Raw genomic sequence first — 19001 nt, 5'->3', positions numbered from 1 at the left:
CGGGGCTTCATCAAAGCAAAAGTAAACGAACTAAAAATTTACAAATTTCAAAGATGCGATGGTGGTGTCGGATTGATTGGTGTGGAATGGTGTGAATGCAGCGCGGCGGAGAGGAATAGGTAATAGATGTGGAAGAAGATAGGGTGGTGAGTGCGAGAGTGGGGGTGAGATGAAAGTGTAATAAAGGTTGGTAGTGGTGATAACGATAAAAAGTTATGAAAGTATTAAATAATGTTGATGATAGTGACAATGGTAGTAAAAAATGACAAATTAATTAAATAGAGAAAAGAAAATGATAACGGTAATGTAGAGGGTAACGATGATGATTAGTTTTGATACTTGCTTTAAAGGTTTTTATATTTGAGCTTGAGGTTGTTCTGTGGGAACTGAGTTCTATACTTCTTGACATCTGTATGATACAGTGTCTAATCCGTATGCTATAATGTTTGGTTTATTTCTAGTGAAAGTGAACCCTTTAGGTTAAAAGGTGATTCAGTTATGCTAAAAATATATTCCATGAAACTTGGGTTTTCGTGATGAATAGCTTTGTAAATTTCTGTTGCAAGTTGCTTCAAATTCCTTGTATGGATTGTAACCGTATTGTCTTTGAGCAGTAGTCGTTCAAAACTAGATGAAAAATCGTTATAGGCTATTCGCAATGCTCTTTCGAGAAAGTTGTTAATAAGTTTATTGTTTTTCCTACTACACCTTTCCGTGGACAAAACGCTCCGAATGCCTATAACACCCTAATCCGAAACTTTTGCATTAAACTAATCTATTTTGTGGTAACGGTATTAATTTGTCAATGATTTTTCACTTACTTCTTAATGCAAAATGACATTGTGTTAAACGTTTCGCGATTCTCTGTCACGTGTCATGCATTTGCTACCCAAAGATTTCTTGACAATCCCCATTGTGTCTTCATATTTCCAATTCCGTTATCATGGGTTTTTGTGTTCCTCTGCAGTCAATAAGAGAAATTTCTAATTAATGGTCATCCGATTCGTTTCCTTTTTTCTTTCGTCATTTCACCTCCTTTATTCATGTTGTCCTTTTTTTCACACAGGTACAAAAGCTGATGCAAGAAAATGCTTCACTTAGGACACAAGTCAATCAGGCAGAAACAGACCGCGATAATGTGGAAAAACAAATGATCGAAATGCAAGGGAAACTGAACGAGGTAGCTCACTTTGTCTTTCAACTTCTTATCAACATGATATACCTTTATTTAAAATTCCATTATTTTTAAGGACTTCAGTTTTTAAACTCTTTAGATAACTCATTTTTGGGTCTTTGTTCTCTTAGTTCTCAGGTTTTGCTACGTAATCGATCGGAAATATCTTGTAAGGGCAGTGGATCTTGTAAACATCTGGAAGATCTCGTAAGATCAAGAGGGTTGAATAGAGATCACCTATCACTGGAAATGCCTGGTCTTTACGGAACTTCTATTAACAACTTAAAACGTTTTATTGTAAAGGGGTAATATATTTCGTAAAAAGTATATTTCGATTCCGGGTTTGTTTATTTCGGATTTGTCTTTTCCGCCTTAGATGGTGATGTCGTCGAAGCCCGAAGATACCGATTCAGATCATGTCCGGATCGATAGCATATCTCCACATCCGAACCCGGGCGTGTTCAGTTCATTTATCGACGAATCTACGACACCACCGCTGGCTAACAGCTCGGACACTAAAATACAAAACCCGTACGACAATATAAGTTACATCGATTCGACGCCAAGCACACCGTACGCAAAACCAAATAAACAAGGTGCCTCAAGAAAGGACCGGTCCACGCTGTCCAGCAGCACATCACAAAGATCAAATGGTTTGTTTACACGTTATTATATTGCCTTATTGGAACGCTATTAAAATAATGATTGCAGGCTTTTGAGCTGTTACTCTGAAGTTGTGCTATGTCGTTCTTCAAAAACCTGTCATGTTGTGTCAAAAGTCTTGGTACAGTTGATGTTTTACGAATTGTCAAATAGTACCCCCTCTCCTCCCCCAAAGAACCTTGTTTTATATACACTAATTTTTTTAAATAAGGAACTGGCTATAAGAAACGAGTACTGGACAGTCAAAAAAATTAAGAAACTTCAGTACTCGAAGCAAAAAAATCAAGAAAATATTTAATTGTGATAAAACTGAGAACATCGAAATTTTGTAAAATCCTAGAACAGGATTGCCCTGATGGCCTAGAAATTAAGACACAAGGGATAAAAATATACTTCCCGCGTCTAAATACAGCGTCAGAACGAAAGCGAATCTTTTGACGTGAAAAAATGGTCACGAACATCTCATAACATCATTCATGACATCATAATTAAGAAATTCTTAAGAAACAGTGAGTATTGAAATTTCCAGAACATTTAGAAACTGGAATACTCAACATCGACCTTTGTTTCTTATAAAGAAATGAATGTAATCCACAGCAAGCAATGCTTTGAGGGAGAGTGGTGCGGTGTTTGTTGTTTCTACCTGAAACAGTTATCGTTTTTAAAATAATACTTTGGAAACGTAAGAATACTCTTGAGCTTTCCATTGACTTTTTGTATGAATAGGACTTCATCTCTGCTTTGAAGCCTCAAATGTAGAAGCCATTTTTGCCTATCGAAAGGGAGAAAACGTAAATAAGCAATGCAATTCAGCGAAAATAAAATAAAATATATTATGATAATATAAAAATTTTATTTTAAAATACTTAAAAAGTGACTTTGTACACTTGCGTACAAACAGTGTTGCGATATGAGAGTATTCATGTATCGCAGTATCACATAAAAGGATTATGGCGTTAAATTTCACTACGTTTTGTTAAGTATGTGCAGTGTTCAAGCAGCCGACAATTTATACATTACCTCGGTAACTTTTTCCATTACTCTATTGATAAAAAATCTCTTGCAGCTTCTTGTAAGATGCTTCTTCTTTTTTGAAAACTCCCAGTTTTCAAGGCCTAAAAAATTGATCTTTTTCGTTCATTTTGAATATCCAACTGTATTAAAAAAATAAACAATGTCTTGTGAAAATCTTGTGTATGTGTTGCTTGTATGTAATGAGGAAGTATAAAAAAGGCTCGCAGAACTCATTAAATGAAAAATCTTGAAAGGGTTTAGAAGAATACTTTATCGGAAGTGTACATGATAAAATTAAACATTGCAGGATCGTTTCAAGCAAAATTCTTTATCAGGTAAAAGAAATTGCTAGGCAGCGGCATTCAAAGAATTTCATAAGAATTCTAATTTATTTATGTATTATTGTACTTGAAAAGAGAGTGCCATCTTATCTTCTCGTTGGCATGTTTTTCTGTAGCATTGTGTATAAAATCAAATTGTCGTGGTTAAAAGGTCAGTACATTGAGGATAACTTCAATGCAACCCCAATCAATTCCCTTCATCAAGTCAACCTTCTCGGTTTCCTCACATAATTTCCAAGGTGTATTTAAACGGTTATTCATGCCATCAGCTACATGTTCCTGGTTTTCTTGAACTTTGTTGTTAGAAACATTTTGCTGCATATAAGACTATTAATATGCAAATATTATAACCGTGACGGATAGTTTTTAAGTGACGGATCTTTCCTGTTCACAGGTCACAATTACAGCCCTCAGGATTACCCCGAATCGTCTGAGGACTCGACCGCTTTCATAACGGAAGATGAGACCCCCCAGTCACCCCAGGCGGAAGATCTGCCTACCCAAGAATCGATAGTCGAGGCGACAGAGCAAATCACTAAGAAAATACAAGAACTTCTTTTAGCAGCGCAAAGTGCCCAGCATACTAGGTGAGTGTCATTGTTGTAGCCAGTAGGGGAGACACTAATGACTGAAAAGATCTGCTTTGTCTATAAATGCTGTACCCAAGTATCATTATAAGTATGCTTTGTTTTTCTCCTACAGATACATACCTTGTGCTAGCAACATTTCAACTGCAGTCAACGACATGGCTAACCTATTTCCTAAGGTATGTCTTACAATACTTAACATTCACGTTTTTGGAGTTCAAAGACATTTTAAACGTCGACACAATAGTCAAAATCATTCAATCACTTTCTAGACTTGCAATATCACCCTGTCCATAGGCGCATAAAGCTAAAACTAAAGACTTTAAACAGCCTAAGATTTTTTTATATTTTAATTTTTCGTCAAGTTTTTCGTTTGACAGAAATTTTAGCCCACAAAAGTTAATCTAAATATAACATGGACCAGCAATACTTTCTTGCGATTTGAAAGTCAGAATTAACAGGCCATCACAAAACGTTTCTTTGCTTTGAATCCACGTATTGTTTACGGCACTAGGAGGGCCCTTCCATCCGTGGAAAAGGAACGCGTTCATACCACTCAAAAGAGTTCCGTTATTTACAAATTTACTTGCCAGTCTGATTCAGGCTACGTAGGAAGCACAACCAAAAGGTTGGGGGATAGAATAAAACAGTATTTTCCTTCGAGCATTAGAAACAAAACTCACTTCCTAAGGAAACAGCCTCCTCGGTCTTGCAGATCATAAACAACAAATAGAACATGCGATTACGCTATCGTGCAGCATTTACTGGACAACCACGATTGTACTAAAAACTATAATGGCTAAATTTTTCTGGTAACTGGCAGAGCCCGGTGGTTGTTCCATCTAGCAGTTTTAGGATCGATCCACATAAAAAGGAAAGATTAAAAAATTGAAAAAAGCCCTATAGAGAATACAGGAGTTTGTTTCTTTCATCGTTGGAATCCAGTGATGATATTTTCTATAGGCACGCGGCACTGATTTCGCAACCTTAACAGTCATATGCTCGTGTTTCTGGTCGGCCTTTTTCAATCCACATCTGGGTATAGGTTTTCTACAATCCTTGCCAAAAATAACTGGAATGCCTTCCCATTGCAGCATGCAAATAAACAAAGCAAGTCTAAAACTACCTTACCAAATATCACTGCCGCTTCCAAAATCTCGACCCCCTCCCCCCGTACAATATTGATTTATTTTCTCAATACTTTCATGCAGCTTCCAGTGACAAAATTTTATCTTCAGCGTCAAAACAGCCGCATTGAACAACATTGTAATGGGGGGTAGGGGGATTTTTCAAAAAAGGTTCAGCTTTGCACAAGTGTTCCAACAATTTTGGCAAGGATTGTAGCTTCGCATTTTCGCTCCTTATTTCAACATTTTATATTCTGAGGAAAGTCAGGCGGAAAGCCTTTTTCTTAGTGAGATCCATTACATTGTAGCTGTCTAGCTGTTGAGAGAATCACTAACTTTTTTGTATCATTCCCTATACCCTTGTTTTATTTATGCAGTAATTATATTTGGTATATTTTATGCACGGTAACGATGCCTGTTTGCTGTTTGTAGCACCCCAAGGCAGAGAACGTACGGAGTGCGTTGCGTTTGATGATCACCAGTGCGGCGAGGTTACAAGTCGAATGCCGAAGTAGCGTCTTACCCGATCGCACTATCGACGCCGCAATGTTGACGCAGCAGGTCATTCAGTGTGCTTACGACATCGCAAAGGCGGCGAAGCAACTTGTTACGACGTACAACCAAGATTAGAATTCACAATTTTGTAATTAAATGAATATATATAAATTTATGCTACATTTTATAGTGTAATAGTTCTTAGTCGATTTGAAAATATCCTCTGACGATAAAATAAGCAGGTGAACACATTATGATTTCCACTACTGTTGCGCACTGCTAATTTAACGCATGAATGAATGGACATTTTCTGAATCGCCATTGTTTAAATTTGCCCATTCTCAAAAGTGACAATGTACATTTTATTCCATATTGTTTGATGTTATAATTCACTGCTCCTCTACCGAGAATTGGTCCCTGGATGGTTTTTTAAAAACGTTTTTTCGCTCTTGAAAGACTTTTGAAATAAAAATGCCAACCTTTAGCATTGCTTGAAATGCAATCGTTCCGCCCTAGCCAGTCCAAGTAAACTTGTTTTATGTTGCCTAGCACAGTCCCCTTTTTGTGTTGCCTATTTTTCTAAGGAAAGAAAAAACAAACTTTTCTTGATACACATGTGAGAGACCACCATGTCACCACAGTGTCCAAAAGCGCATCATGGAACCTTGCCAAGCCACCATAAATGCATTTTTGTTCATAGCAAATGCTCTATTTTCGATTGTTGTTTATTATCAACAGAAATGTTATGATATCAGGTCAATAAGGTTGCTGGTAAACTGGCTTCTCCTTGTGTTTTGCTAAATTTTCAGTTTGTGCATCTCTGCACCACTCGGAAATTTCATCAAAGAACTGCTCACATCAAAATGGTAGCATCATTTGAAAAAATGTATAAAGCTCCATGACCCCTAGCCCATATTTTATAGTTCTACTAAGCTGGTTTCTCGTTAAACCACATTTGAAAGCCGTAATTCACCGTCACTTTCTAAACTACATTTTTAAATCTTCACCTCTAAGTAACAGAAATTTCAACCCAGCATTTTTTTCTCGTTGTTTTTTTACAAACGATGGAAAACGGATACGCTCTAGAATACAAGACTTCTGGTCCCATTTATATCTCTGGTATGGACTTCCATCGCACTAGCTTCTTTTCTGTTAAATTTGTTGCATCTTACTAGTCATTTTGTAGTTGTCATCGTTTCAAATCAACATTGCGATGTTATACGTTCAAATTCACCCTTTTTTGTCCATGAAATATAAACTCGTCTGGTAAAGAAAACCCTATTAAATCAAAATGCACTCGCATGATCTTTCTTTTAGTCCAGATACACAAAAATGATAATTTAAACTTGTAGGCACGAGTATTTGTGGTACTATCATGTTTAATGTGTTATTTCTGTATGCTTATTAATTATTTGTTGATACTGAAAATATACACAACTTATTTGTAGATATCAAGTTACTAGTTTTGTTCCGTTAAATTGATGTAATCTTTACCGTATTTTGAAAATTACATTTATCACTATCTTTCATTGCAACGCTGCTTCAGCTGCTTACTCATTTTTCCTCCAGGAAATTTATCTCACAAGAACTTTGACACTGAACCATTTAATCACTAATTAAATCCTGATACGTTATCAATGTTGTGATCGATCTTTCATATAATGTCTTGGTACGTTCGGCTAAAATTTTGCATATTATCAGTGGCATCCTCTCCTCCCCCATGAAACAATGTTGCATAGCAACACTTTAAAAGCTTAAAATTAATTCAATGTAGTTTTTTCGGGTGGTTTAAGTGGTAGGCTTTTCAACCGACATTGTTTTAGGAGAGGGGGATTTTTCCTTTCAATTTTCCCTAATTCTTTATTGAATGCAAGGTGTTTCCAGGACTTTTGACAAAGGGTGCACGTTTCCTTTATTGCTAATTTTTGAATATTGAAGTTTAAAAGGCATTAACCGACATCGAATCTCAAAGACACCAAATTGTGACTCATTGCTAACAGTGAGCCATTGCGCTACGCAAGAATCCCATAATGCATTTTCAGACAATCTAAAATCAATTTTGGTTAATCCGTAGAAGTTTACTGCCATTGTTTGGATCGTCGCCACGCTCGCAGAGGCCCATTGTTAGCAATGAGTCTTTAAGTGAGTAAGCTTTTTTTGCGATGCATAATGGCCATTACCATTTTTTGGCATAAATGTTATTTCGGCAAGTTTAATGGTATTATCAAAAATCACGCCCGTTAAAATTTTACCAGTTCATATAAAGTGGGCAAGCCAGTAGGATTTCCTTTTTGAAAGTCTTACACGAAAGACGCATTTAAAATACTCAATAGGCAATTTGTACACAAGATCTTTTTCACTTTTGGCATCAAAATGAAAATAGATTATATTTAAAGCTTGATTCCTTTTCCAGTGGCGGTTTTCGATAGTAATTATCTTGCAGAATTATGATTCTAAGCGATCTTAAAGGTAATCGATAGATCAGACATTCTTGATTGCGAGCGGAGAACTGTCTTGGTCCAACTTTCTCTTCTCACGTGTATGCATGCATATTGATTCTCTTACAGCACACTTGAGAGGACCAGTACACGTTAATATGTTTAATTTTTGTCCCACCTGTCACAAATCCTTTCCAATAGATCTCAGCCATGTGCCCAATTACAGCATTGCAAAGAAACGTGTACAGATCCAATTTGGGTAGCCAACAAATGTAACAAGCATTTACATTGCCAGACGCTGATTTGACTATCAAATTTAGCAGAAAGAGACTTTGCGGATTGAGAACAGCGCAAAAACTTTGGAATTAACTTGCACGAAAGAGACGAAATAGAATCTTTCGCAAGAATAAACCTTCGCGTTTTTGCCAAATCACGAATTTCGCGCGAAAAAACATTTGTATTCAACTGAGGTTTCTTTCTAATTTTTTTCCACTTAATACCAACAAAACAACGAAAACAATATAAAAATTTTGTTAAAAACAATTATTCACCATCAAAGTTTTCAAAATGGCGAAAAGTTCTCTGGATATTTAGCGAGAATAAACTTTTGTATTTACTTGCTGGCAAAAATAAGTTTGATACGCGAATTTCGTATTCCTTTGAAATTCGTGTATAAAACTTTTTGCGATTTTTGGGAAAAACCTGAAAAACGCGGAAGTTTCTTCCCTCAAAAGTTCCTTGCCTTGAAGTAGCCAGATAAGATGACTTTAGATGGAAAATGAATGTTTTCTCTTTCCTCATGCTGTCGCATCATAGCTTGCATCCTTTTATTTAGAAAATTATAAATGCTCTATATTCATGTAGACATTCAATTTCAATTCAAATAAATCTTAAAAAAAGAATCATTTGAAAAAATAGAGTAGACCATAACAATGCCATTGTCATCATATTTACAACTACTTTTAGTCAATCTGTAAAAAGGTATTTCAGCAAAAGTTGCATTATGTTTACAAGGTGAAAGCCATGACAACAACACACTGAGATGATAATGCAAGTCTGCAGCAAACATAAAATGACAGCCTGCAGCAAACAAAGTGCATATTTTAAAGTTCTTTGTATCAAATGGTTATATTGTGAGGATGTTTTGTTGTTTTATTAGTGCTAGCAACTATTTATGTCAGTAAAGCTAACTTTCTTCAAACAGGCAACTTCAAAATCAAACAGCAAAGTTAACCTTTGATGATGAGTTTTAGAGGGTCTTTCAGCACCATCATGGTATTTGTTAGCAATTTAGTCATAAAGGTCAAAATCTAATCGCTTTGAGTTGTAAAATGATCCGGTTGACCCAATTTTGCGACATAAGACACCATCTTTAAAGAATCCTTGCTCTTTCCAGCTTATCATGCAAGAATTTGAGTAAGGTCCATAAAGTTGTGCATCATCACTTTGTTCCCATTTATACTCCCACATAACTTCCTCACTATTAGGAACTGTTTCTTCACTTGTTTTAGTCTCTGGCTCTTTTGATTGGGCAAATGCCTTCTCTAGCTCATCATCATCATCAGCATCCTGAAATTTCTCTTCTTCTCTTTTAAGCTCAACATTTAGTCTCTCAAATGTTTTATTATATATTTCAAAATCTCCCTGCTGCAGGAGAGAATCTGCAAACTCGGTTAATTTCAACAAATTATTTTTGTCCTCTTCTGTACTTTTATCCTTGTCAGTTATTTTCTGCTTTTTGCCAGGTTTCTTTCCTCCAAACCTTCTGAGTGCCTTTAGCACATTTTCTCCCGGCTTTAATAAACTAACTACTCCTTTCATCAATTTAATTTTTTCAGAAGCAGGGAGTTTTTCAGGCTCGTCTTCCCATTCTGCCTGAATTTCCTGGTTATCTTTCTCATCAACTTTTGCCCAGTTAACACTTTCAAGCCATTCATCTTTGAAAGACTCAGCATCCTTGTCTGCAATATAATTACCTGTTGGTGGAATTGAAACAGATTATGAGGTATAGATAAAAAATTATTCAATCCTTCATGTGCTTCCATTACAATTTGATGACAGCATGTAAATATGTCCTCTAGGCTACTGAAAAGGCAGGCCTTTTTGCTTCGCCCTGGCAATCACCCTTGCCTTCACCAACGCCTTCACCAAATAATTTGCCCAGAATATTGACCACCCTTACAAAAACATGTTTTGCTTGCAAGAGTCAAGGAAAGACATTTACAGAAAAGTTAGTTCCTGTAAATTGCAATATTCTTGAGTTAGTTAGTTCGCTCCTTTGTATAAATTATGGTATTCCTGAAAGAAAGGTCAAGTTGCTAATGAAAATAAAGTAACATTGCTTCATTATTCACATTGCATAAAATTGTTTGTTTAAAAATTGGTGGTAATCCAGCACTGAGAAAACCAAAGGTTTGGCTCTGGGGCTTGATGTGTCTCTATTAACAAATATGATTGGACCGTTGATCAGACACAATATCCTTTGGGGACCATCATGCAAAAAGCTGATTAATGGATTAGCCATAATGTCACAAACTGAAGGTTGTAAGTTCGAAATTGCCTTTAATTGAAGAGAATTTGAACAAAACAAATAAAATGGCAAATCAGCTAGGCCACATGGTTTGCTTATCCTTTAACAAAAAAGCACCTTGTGAAACATGCACTGTGTAGTGATATTTGTGGTTGCTAATCTTAAGCCGAAAGCCCTCATTTGTCAATATTTGCATTTACATTTACAATATTTGCATATGTGTATGTATATTACAAATACTAAATTGGGGATTCTCGCTAGATTGCTTTAGAAGAACAATTTTTAACCTAATGGAATATTTGAAAAAGACATAAAAGATTTCAACTAACGCGCCAAAAACCTTACAAAAGACCTAGCATCAAAACTCAAAAACTATAGTTATCCTTACAACTTGTTAAAACAAACAAGATTACCTTCAGAATCAAAGTGACCCTCTTCCATCTCTTCCTTCAAATTGAAAGGTGTTATTTTGATGTCGCCATAAGACTTGATAGTTGCATCTTCTTGCCCTGTAAAATAGATCATATCATTGTGAGCCAAAGTTTCTAGCTAAAATAAATACTGTGTGTCTGTTTTGCACAGTAGAAATAGCTTTAACGTAAAACCATGAACAATAAAAAAGGCATAACTATAAGGCAAATTATAAAAGCAGACCTTCAATATCATCTTCAGTCAATATGTCATTTGTCGAAGTTGCACCCTTGTCTCCACCAGTCTCCTCCAATTCTTCGTCGCTTTCAATTGTATTCTCTTCCTTGAAACGACTAGCACTTGGCTCACCAGCTTCTTCATTGGAAGCTTCGTTTTCAGCAAATTTGACTTTTCGTTTCGACATCACTTTTCCAAAGAAATCAAAACAAATTAACTTTCAAAGAGCAGAACACTGTGAGTTTGTGAAATTATCAATGGCCTAACTTAAATTGAATCGAAGCGCCATTATGAAGACGAGGCACCATCTAGCAACAACAGCAACATTTTATGCAAACAACTGTTTGCGTCCTCGGGGCGAAAAATATTTTCCGCTTGGGTTTGTTATGTGTTGGAATCTTCTTAGCAAAGGAGCACTCGGAACGTATTTTGTTGTTATCAAGTGAAGTATTTTTATTATCAGTATAGTAAACTTTTGTTTGAAATGCGAGCCACCACTTTCGAAATTTGCAAAAATATCCTCTAGCAATTTGAATAATAAATTTCGCTTTCTGTTATGAGAGTTGCGGAATTCAGCGGAAGTTGGCCATAAGAGACACAACTCGAAATAAACTCTACGGAAGATGCATTTTGCAGGCAGTTTGGCTCTATCCATTTACCTGTTTTTTCATGGAATTTGGTGGCTTATAATGTGCACAAACGACCACTTCATGTCGAAAATTCCAGACCGAACGACAAGAAGGAAATCCCACTTCACTTCAAAGACGTGGCACACAGTCCCTATTTCAAAACTTCCGTTGGAACCAATTCTCCGTCTTTTCAGCGCCTTGTTATGTGCAGTCATAGATTTGTCAGTTTCAGGCCAGTGGAAGTTATTTGACGAAAATGGAGACGTGATTGCAAATAACGTCGCTGGGTTTTCACATGCGACGCTGTTTATTTTGTTTGCAGTATTGGCTGTCGCGGAAATAATTGAATCGTTCAGAAAATCCCAACTTCCTGCGACAATTCTGCAATTGATATTGTCAGTTTCATACCTTTCCATTGGCCTAGTCTACTATCAATACTCACAGAGTTCTGATTCACATCCAATTGCCAAGGGTCATGCAAGGTTACTGGCATTAATCGCATGGATTGCATCAGTTTTTGCTGCATGTGAAAGCTGTCATCCAAAGTCATATCCATTGAGTTTTGGAAGAAGATTCTTAACTACCCTTCAAGGGACTTGGCTTTTCCAAATGTCATTTTCTGTCTTTGGATCAAAAAAATGGAAAGAGACTCAAGGAACCAAAAGTCTCATTGCATTAACATTTCTCTGGCATATTCTTGTGCTAATTGTACTGTGTCTGATTTGTCATGGAATAATGCTTTGTGCAGTAAACAGATACACACACAAACAAGATGGTATTTATAACAACTACAATTCCCAGCGGAAAGTTGATGAAGACAGTATCCCACTGGGAATAGTTGTAAATGGTAACATGCTCTATGAAGATGGCACCTCAGATACCGAAACTCTTTATCCGTAAAATCGCAAATATCCAAACCAATCCTCATCATAGTTTATTGAGATATTTCAATCTTTAGGGGTTTATTTTTCAAGAATCTTGATTGCAAGGTCATAGCTTTTAAATTCTAAATATGTACAATAATTCTATTTAATCAACTTATTTAGATTTAGACCTCATTTACACTGTGCAGGATGAATTTTTTTTGCATCAAAATTAGTTAAGATAGGCATCGCCGTTACACTAGACCCATGATAGAGGCAAAAATTTGAGAGCGGCTATCCCAATAAAATTAGTTCACCTAAGAGAGTGGATTAAATTAGTTTGGATAGCTATGTGGTACAGTGTAAATGGTTTTATCCGGATAAATTTTACCCACATCATATCTTGATAAAAAATGTTTGGCTATTTAATCCTTTTTAGTTTTGGATGCCTTGTAGTCTACAAATACTCACTTTAAAAGTGCAGTACCTTTTTGGTTTACATAGAATTGGCATCCTTGTCACTTTTCTTCGCTATTTCAGAGATGACTTCATTTTAGGCGTTCTGTGCAACATTTTGGTCACGTGACTGCAGTTCTTCGGCACAGTGTAAACAGGAGGGCAAAGTGGACAAAATTTGTGTGGCGCAGTGTAAACCCAGATCAATCTGAACAAGTTTTAGGCAGATAAAATCTATCCAGCACAGTGTAAACAGGGTCTTAATTTTCTTCTTTTAGAAAGGGATTTAAAATTTTCTTTTGCTGAAATATTTTTATTTAATGATACAAGATCACATGTTTGTGGCCCACCTTTCAAATATTGTTCTCCCTCTACCATACATTATAAATCATATTAGAATAGCTTCTTTGATGATGTAGACAGTTTCTAGGATTCAGCAAATTTGTCAAGCTGATTTGGAACCAGATTTCTTGAAAGGTTCATATTTATTATACTCTATGATGAAAAAATGCTGAGCTTTTTTTACTCAACATGAAATAAATTTTCATGCAATTTGATAGAACACTAAAAAGGTTAAAAGGATTGTAGAAACTTTTTGTTATAGTGGTTAAATAACATTTTAACAGATTGGATGCAAGTCTCCACTCTGGTTTAAACATAGGTAATTCCATAAAATATTTGTTGCTTTCATACAAGTATTTAAAATTTGACTTAATTTAACAATTTTGACATAATGATTTTGTCTGGGAGACCATTTCAATAGCCTGTTACTCTCAAGCTTAAAAAAACTATTTTCTAATTGCAGTATTGAATCTTTGCTTCTTCAACTTCCGACTGTTTCTTCTCATATGTGATGCTTTTTCTAATGGTGGTAGGGTAATGAGGTCACCTCTCAATCTCTTGTACACTAAACTTGGAAGCTTGAGTGCCACAAGTCTATCTGCATATTTCATCTCCTATATATATGCCTGGCACTTACTTTGTACCTCTCCTCTGAACTCCCATGAACTATTGTAAATCTATCTTATAACAGGATGCCCATATACGTTACTCCAGATTTGGCCTGACTATACTCATGTACAACTGGATCAGCATGTCCCCAACAAGATGCTCAAAAGACCTGTGAATCGTTCCAAGTTTACTATGATAATTGACAAAATATTTTTTCTCAATGTTTTCGTTATGTCCACAGTGTCACAATGTGATCAATTTCAGCTAACACCTTTTCCTTCAGAAGTGAAGGCTTTAGAGAGTTTGCAGAATTGATTTTAAAATACTTACTGACATGCTATTTTTAGCCTGTGCCCCAGTCCACAAATGCTGCCACATTTATGCAGGCTAGCTATTTTTATGCTTTGTTGCTTTGTTGACAAAAAAAATTAACTGTAAGTGATACAAAACCTAAGGTTCAGCTTAAATTAATTACTTCAAAACCATTAAATATTTCGAATTTATTTCTCAATTTTTTTGCTAATAAGCTGGCTTTCATAATGTTTATTTTAAATGCAATTATTTGATTTGATTTTAATGCCTATTGTTATTTATAATCTTTATATTTCATTTCATGTTGCATTGGAAACATGTTTTACAATTGTAAATTGACTTTTTTGAATGAAACAATTACAAAAGACCTTATGTTTCTGTTTCCTTCATTTAGAAGCTCTATGTCTTCATTCCACATGGGCGGTCGCCCTCTCCATCGCCCTCACCAAATTATCGATGTGTGCTATTGACCGCCCTCAGAAAAACATGAATCGCCCCCAAGAGAAATGTTGAGCACTTATAGAAAAGTTAACAACAAATGTCGCTATTGTTGTTGTCACTATCATCCAATTCACGTCTTCTCGCAGCTTTAGCCAAAATTCTGCATCTTAAAATTGTTGATAGGGCCTTTATTCAAAGATGTTTTTACAAGACAACAAGTGAAAAATTCAACAAATCCTTAAAAAATCATTATCGAGACAATGGGCACCCAGAAAATGTGTAGAATTCCATCGTTTCATCCAGAAATTGCCAGATTTCCATAATCCGCGACAAAATTTCATCAAAGACCATTCTTTGTAAACCTCAATCACCCCCACATCGAACCACGGTTACTCATTAGCAGGAACAGCAAATTATGATAATAAGAGACAATAATAGCTGGACAGTAATGAAAGGAACTGCTATAATAAAAAGAGCTGTTGATATTTTTTTTGGAGGAAAAAGCATGACTCTAATAAAGGAGCCTGCAAGTAGGAGACAAGTAAGAATCTGAAACATAGATAATACAACCAGGGAGGATTAGGGAGAGAATCTGTCAACCGAGTTGGAACCTAATATGTGATTCATACACTGAAGAAGAACTTTAAAAATTTGAACTTCTAGATGGTGGTTTTGATTGCTTTCAAGTTTTACTTTATGTTTTTACTTAGCTGGTCAAACTTAACGTATTTTCTTTTCGCCTGTCCCTAAAAGTTATGGTATTTCTGAATGGAGATCAAGTTGTTAATGAAAACAAAGCATCATTTCCTCATTGTTGACATTATAAATCATTACATCCAATATTTTGGCTACAAACTGGCAGTAATGGTGCATTTAGACAATCAAAGGTTAGGTAGTCGTGGCTAGGTAATATCCCAATTTCCCCTCAGGTCCTGAAGGACTTCTTTTAACAAAAATAGTGTTGGACAGGCGATTGCCCTCGTAAGCTGATTTACCAAGCAGTTTGTCGCCCTTGCGAAAAAATTTTCACGAAAAGGATGCAACATACCCCTATTTGTTTTCAGGCAAAGCTTTTTTGAATCTCTCTCTTAACTGATGGCCAAATTTTTATCTGTAAGGTACGCTAAACTTTGAGCTAACCATCAAAGGCCACAAGAAAGCTTAGACAAGGCTGGCCTTATTTCAATTGATGATGTTGAGAATCCATCACTGTCATTTTCAAATGTAATTTTTGGTAGCAAAAGTAGGCTGAAATAAGACACTAGAAGTCACATTTCTATGCCCTAAACAAAATTGTTGTTCTCAGTTCAAAAAGACATAGGACATTTTTTTAATTCTACAAGAAACTTGGTGGTGCCAAGCCAAGGAAAATTGCCCCTTGCCTCTCTAGGTCAGCCAGAGGTATGCAATGTGCACATCTTGTAAGGCATTTCTTCTTGCAGCTGTAGCAACAATGTATTTAGACAAATTTGATAAGATGCAAACATATTTGTGGTGTGATCATAAAGGACTGATAGAAAATATGAAGACCAGAGTGAAAATTTGTTCCTTTTAAGTGCCACACTACTGGCCAGCCTGTAGTATTGTGCATGTAGAGTCTTGACAGCCTAGCTGTTCTGTACATAAACCTTCTTTAAGGAATTATATGCATTGCAAATATAATTTGTATTTCACGATTGGAATGCAATTTAATATTTGTGTGGTCAAAATGCAAATGTGCAAATTGGAAATTTGTGTGCCTGGGAAAAATAAGCAAAGTTCCCAGTCTGGGAAGTAAGCTGGAGAAATAAGCTTTTAAGAAGATTGCCTCAATAAAGCACTTGAATATTAGCAAGCATGCTTTAGTCATAAGCACAATATATACACACAGTTAATATCAGGTTGTGGTGATAGCATCAGAAGGAAGTTAGTTTGAATTGAAAGAAATTTAATGGCATAATTATCAGTTGACGTCCTTTTCCTCAAATTGTGCTCAGGTCTGAGTACATAAAGAAAATAGTCGACATCCTTAATCCCATTTGCTCCTTTCCACGACTTTTCCCGTTTCAACAGAAAATCTCACTTTTCGTCCGTCATCTTTCATGTTCATGTTGAACAAATACAGGGCACAGCCACCAAAACACAACAGTCCAAAGCCCATAATAAATTTGTTTGGTTTGATAAAAAGTTCTGGATTTATAATTCGGAACGCAAGCGTTGATCTTATCCGCGGAGGCTTTTTAGAATCCATGTTTCAAGTTTTTCATCTACAAACTTTATCACCTTTCAGCAAGATTTTTCAAGTATTAGCTCTTCAAAAACGAGTCGTCCATCTTGAATTGGTGTTAAAGTTTAGCATCCTTGGTTGAATTGAATTGAAGTCCTTTCCGCGATAATTGGGGGGGGGCGGGTTGGTGTTTTAAACACGTAATATTTTTGGATTCGAACCACCTAGAGCAATCTGAAGATAATATTAACAAAATGGAAACGTGTGTGGTACCAGATTTTGTGATGCAAAAGGGTTATTCGGATCCAGTAAAAAACCTAAACACGCTGAAGAATGTCGTGCGAAAAGCTCCAGAATTTTTTAATTTCGAAACTTCGGAAAGAAAATTTTAATTTTAGTACCTCCAAAATATTATGGCATAGCTTTAAATGATGAAAACATTTGAATCTTTCAAAAAGTCATTAAGATATAACCAACTGTGCCCTGGTTCCTTTCGGTGGCTGTTTTTGTATTTGTATTTGTATTTGTTGCTACCTAGCATCCGAAGGTAGTTTTTAGGACACTGAGAAGCTATGCTTATCGAGCAGTATCCTGGTCCTTCCTCTCGATGTGACCACACCTCGTGATTCCTACGCCTGGAATTACAGAGAGCTTGCGACTCTCCCCACTCTGAGTGAAAGTTTGGTCATGCCAGGGACTCGAACGTTTTTAGGGGCAGGGTCCAAGCAGGGTCACCGGCACACATTTTGGGGTGGTGAAAGGGCTCTAGACCGATTAGGTTCCATCATTATCCTTGTTGCCACGACATTAATATCATACTTCAGCAATAATGGGGGCTACTTTTGATTCGTTCTTTGTTTACATGTAGTCTTTCACCTGAGCCAACTTAGAACCGTCCTATACTCGATAAGTACCAAAAACTTCGATGGGATTTATTTTTGGTGAATCGGGGCAACCGGAAATTAATCCCACCGAAATTCTTTGAAACCGAAATTTTTTCTTACTGAAATTTTCAAACGCTAGGAAAATCTCGTTTTCCATCGATGGACTTTAAAAATAACAAAAACAATTTTCCTTGGTATTGTTTTGGTATTACTATACATCCGAGACATATCAATTTTTTGTTTCTGGTTCTTTTATTGTCATCAAGAAATGAGATTTACGCCTCAATTTTTAATCACAATCGATCAGAATTTCTAATCCCCTCGTTACTATCGGTGATCGAAAAGAAACTTAAATAAAGAGCCATTTTTTATTACACTTCAGATTCATTGATTGGGTTGGCATCAAAATATTCGATTTTTGTAACTTTCATGATTGCGATCCAGATGATTTTATGTTGGACATAGAAAAACTTGCGGAAAGTATTTCATTTCTTTATTCACCGAAATATTCGTTTTTCGCCGAAAATTTTCAAGTTTTCACCGAAATTGGCACCAAATTTTTTGTACTTAATGTTTACATTTAAAGCTTGTGTAGCTTTGGCTATACCGCAGTGGAAATCTTTACGCAGAGCTTGAGATTTACGCAGGCAGTGTAGGCGCTGAAAAATATTCTCAAATTGGGGATGAGAGTACGCTTTATACAACAATTTCAGACCCTAACTACTGACAGAAGGCTTTCTATTCACGTTCTAAAGGAAATTTTCACAATTATTGTGCCAAACCATTTCCAAAAAGACTTGCTTCAACTCGGTGAGGAAGGGGCGACTCCCCCTAGTTGCCTCCCTTTAAATCCGCCACTGCACTGGTTGTCCTTAATTATACAGTATCGAGTTTTCAGAAGGCTGGCCATAAGTCAATTTTCGAAAAAAATCGATCGCTTGACAGATGTGGTGGTAGTTGGGAGAATTAAAATGATATAAAGATATCAAAAATATTTTAATCGAAGGTCAGGCATTGAGCAGAGCCTATCTAGCTGACTATCATATGTCCCTTCTTGTTTTGACAAATTGTTATCTATTGATAATACGCACGGCAACATACTCAGGTTTTGTAGCCGGTGTAAAGCTTTTCTTCAAAAGTAAATAAAATAAACAATATATCTTTGAATCAAGGAAAGACAGAACATTAGCACCTCAATTTACCAGCTTATAAGATACATGTCAACTTTGCAAAGCCTTTTTA

At 36.1% G+C, this 19001-nt stretch overlaps 3 protein-coding genes and 1 long non-coding RNA gene across 4 annotated transcripts in view; 2 read left to right on the top strand and 2 right to left on the bottom strand.

Moving 5' to 3' along the window:
* Nucleotides 1-6936, top strand: part of LOC135683167 (ARF GTPase-activating protein GIT2) — a 28226-nt gene extending 21290 nt beyond the window's left edge. The window contains exons 17-21 of the mRNA XM_065198348.2: nucleotides 1067-1180; nucleotides 1551-1827; nucleotides 3587-3779; nucleotides 3895-3958; nucleotides 5339-6936. Of these exons, the coding sequence (XP_065054420.1) occupies nucleotides 1067-1180; nucleotides 1551-1827; nucleotides 3587-3779; nucleotides 3895-3958; nucleotides 5339-5536 (846 nt within the window). The 3' untranslated portion in view covers nucleotides 5537-6936. The remainder of the gene's footprint in view (nucleotides 1-1066; nucleotides 1181-1550; nucleotides 1828-3586; nucleotides 3780-3894; nucleotides 3959-5338) is intronic.
* On the bottom strand, nucleotides 2300-3370 carry LOC148959979 (uncharacterized). The gene is made up of 2 exons (XR_016143881.1): nucleotides 2858-3370; nucleotides 2300-2609 (listed from the first exon to the last, which is right to left on the bottom strand). It is a non-coding gene; the product is annotated as an uncharacterized LOC148959979 (long non-coding RNA).
* A 1830-nt stretch (nucleotides 6937-8766) lies between the features above and the next one.
* Nucleotides 8767-11328, bottom strand: LOC135683168 (CD2 antigen cytoplasmic tail-binding protein 2). The gene is made up of 3 exons (XM_065198349.2): nucleotides 11024-11328; nucleotides 10783-10878; nucleotides 8767-9815 (listed from the first exon to the last, which is right to left on the bottom strand). Exons 1-3 carry the CDS (start codon nucleotides 11202-11204, stop codon nucleotides 9130-9132), a joined length of 963 nt encoding a protein of 320 aa, XP_065054421.2. The 5' UTR covers nucleotides 11205-11328; the 3' UTR covers nucleotides 8767-9129.
* Nucleotides 11329-11348: 20 nt separating this feature from the next.
* On the top strand, nucleotides 11349-14326 carry LOC135683169 (transmembrane protein 45B). Its single transcript, XM_065198350.2, has one exon. The coding sequence runs from the start codon at nucleotides 11641-11643 to the stop codon at nucleotides 12544-12546; it is 906 nt and encodes a 301-aa protein (XP_065054422.2). The 5' UTR covers nucleotides 11349-11640; the 3' UTR covers nucleotides 12547-14326.
* The last annotated feature ends 4675 nt before the right edge of the window (nucleotides 14327-19001 follow it).

This window comes from Rhopilema esculentum, chromosome 7, assembly GCF_057945365.1.
Source record: "Rhopilema esculentum isolate cy_ngs chromosome 7, ASM5794536v1, whole genome shotgun sequence".
NCBI classification, from domain to species: domain Eukaryota; kingdom Metazoa; phylum Cnidaria; class Scyphozoa; order Rhizostomeae; family Rhizostomatidae; genus Rhopilema; species Rhopilema esculentum.
Note: the sequence above shows the minus strand (reverse complement) of the source record. Positions and strands in the feature narration are given on the sequence as shown.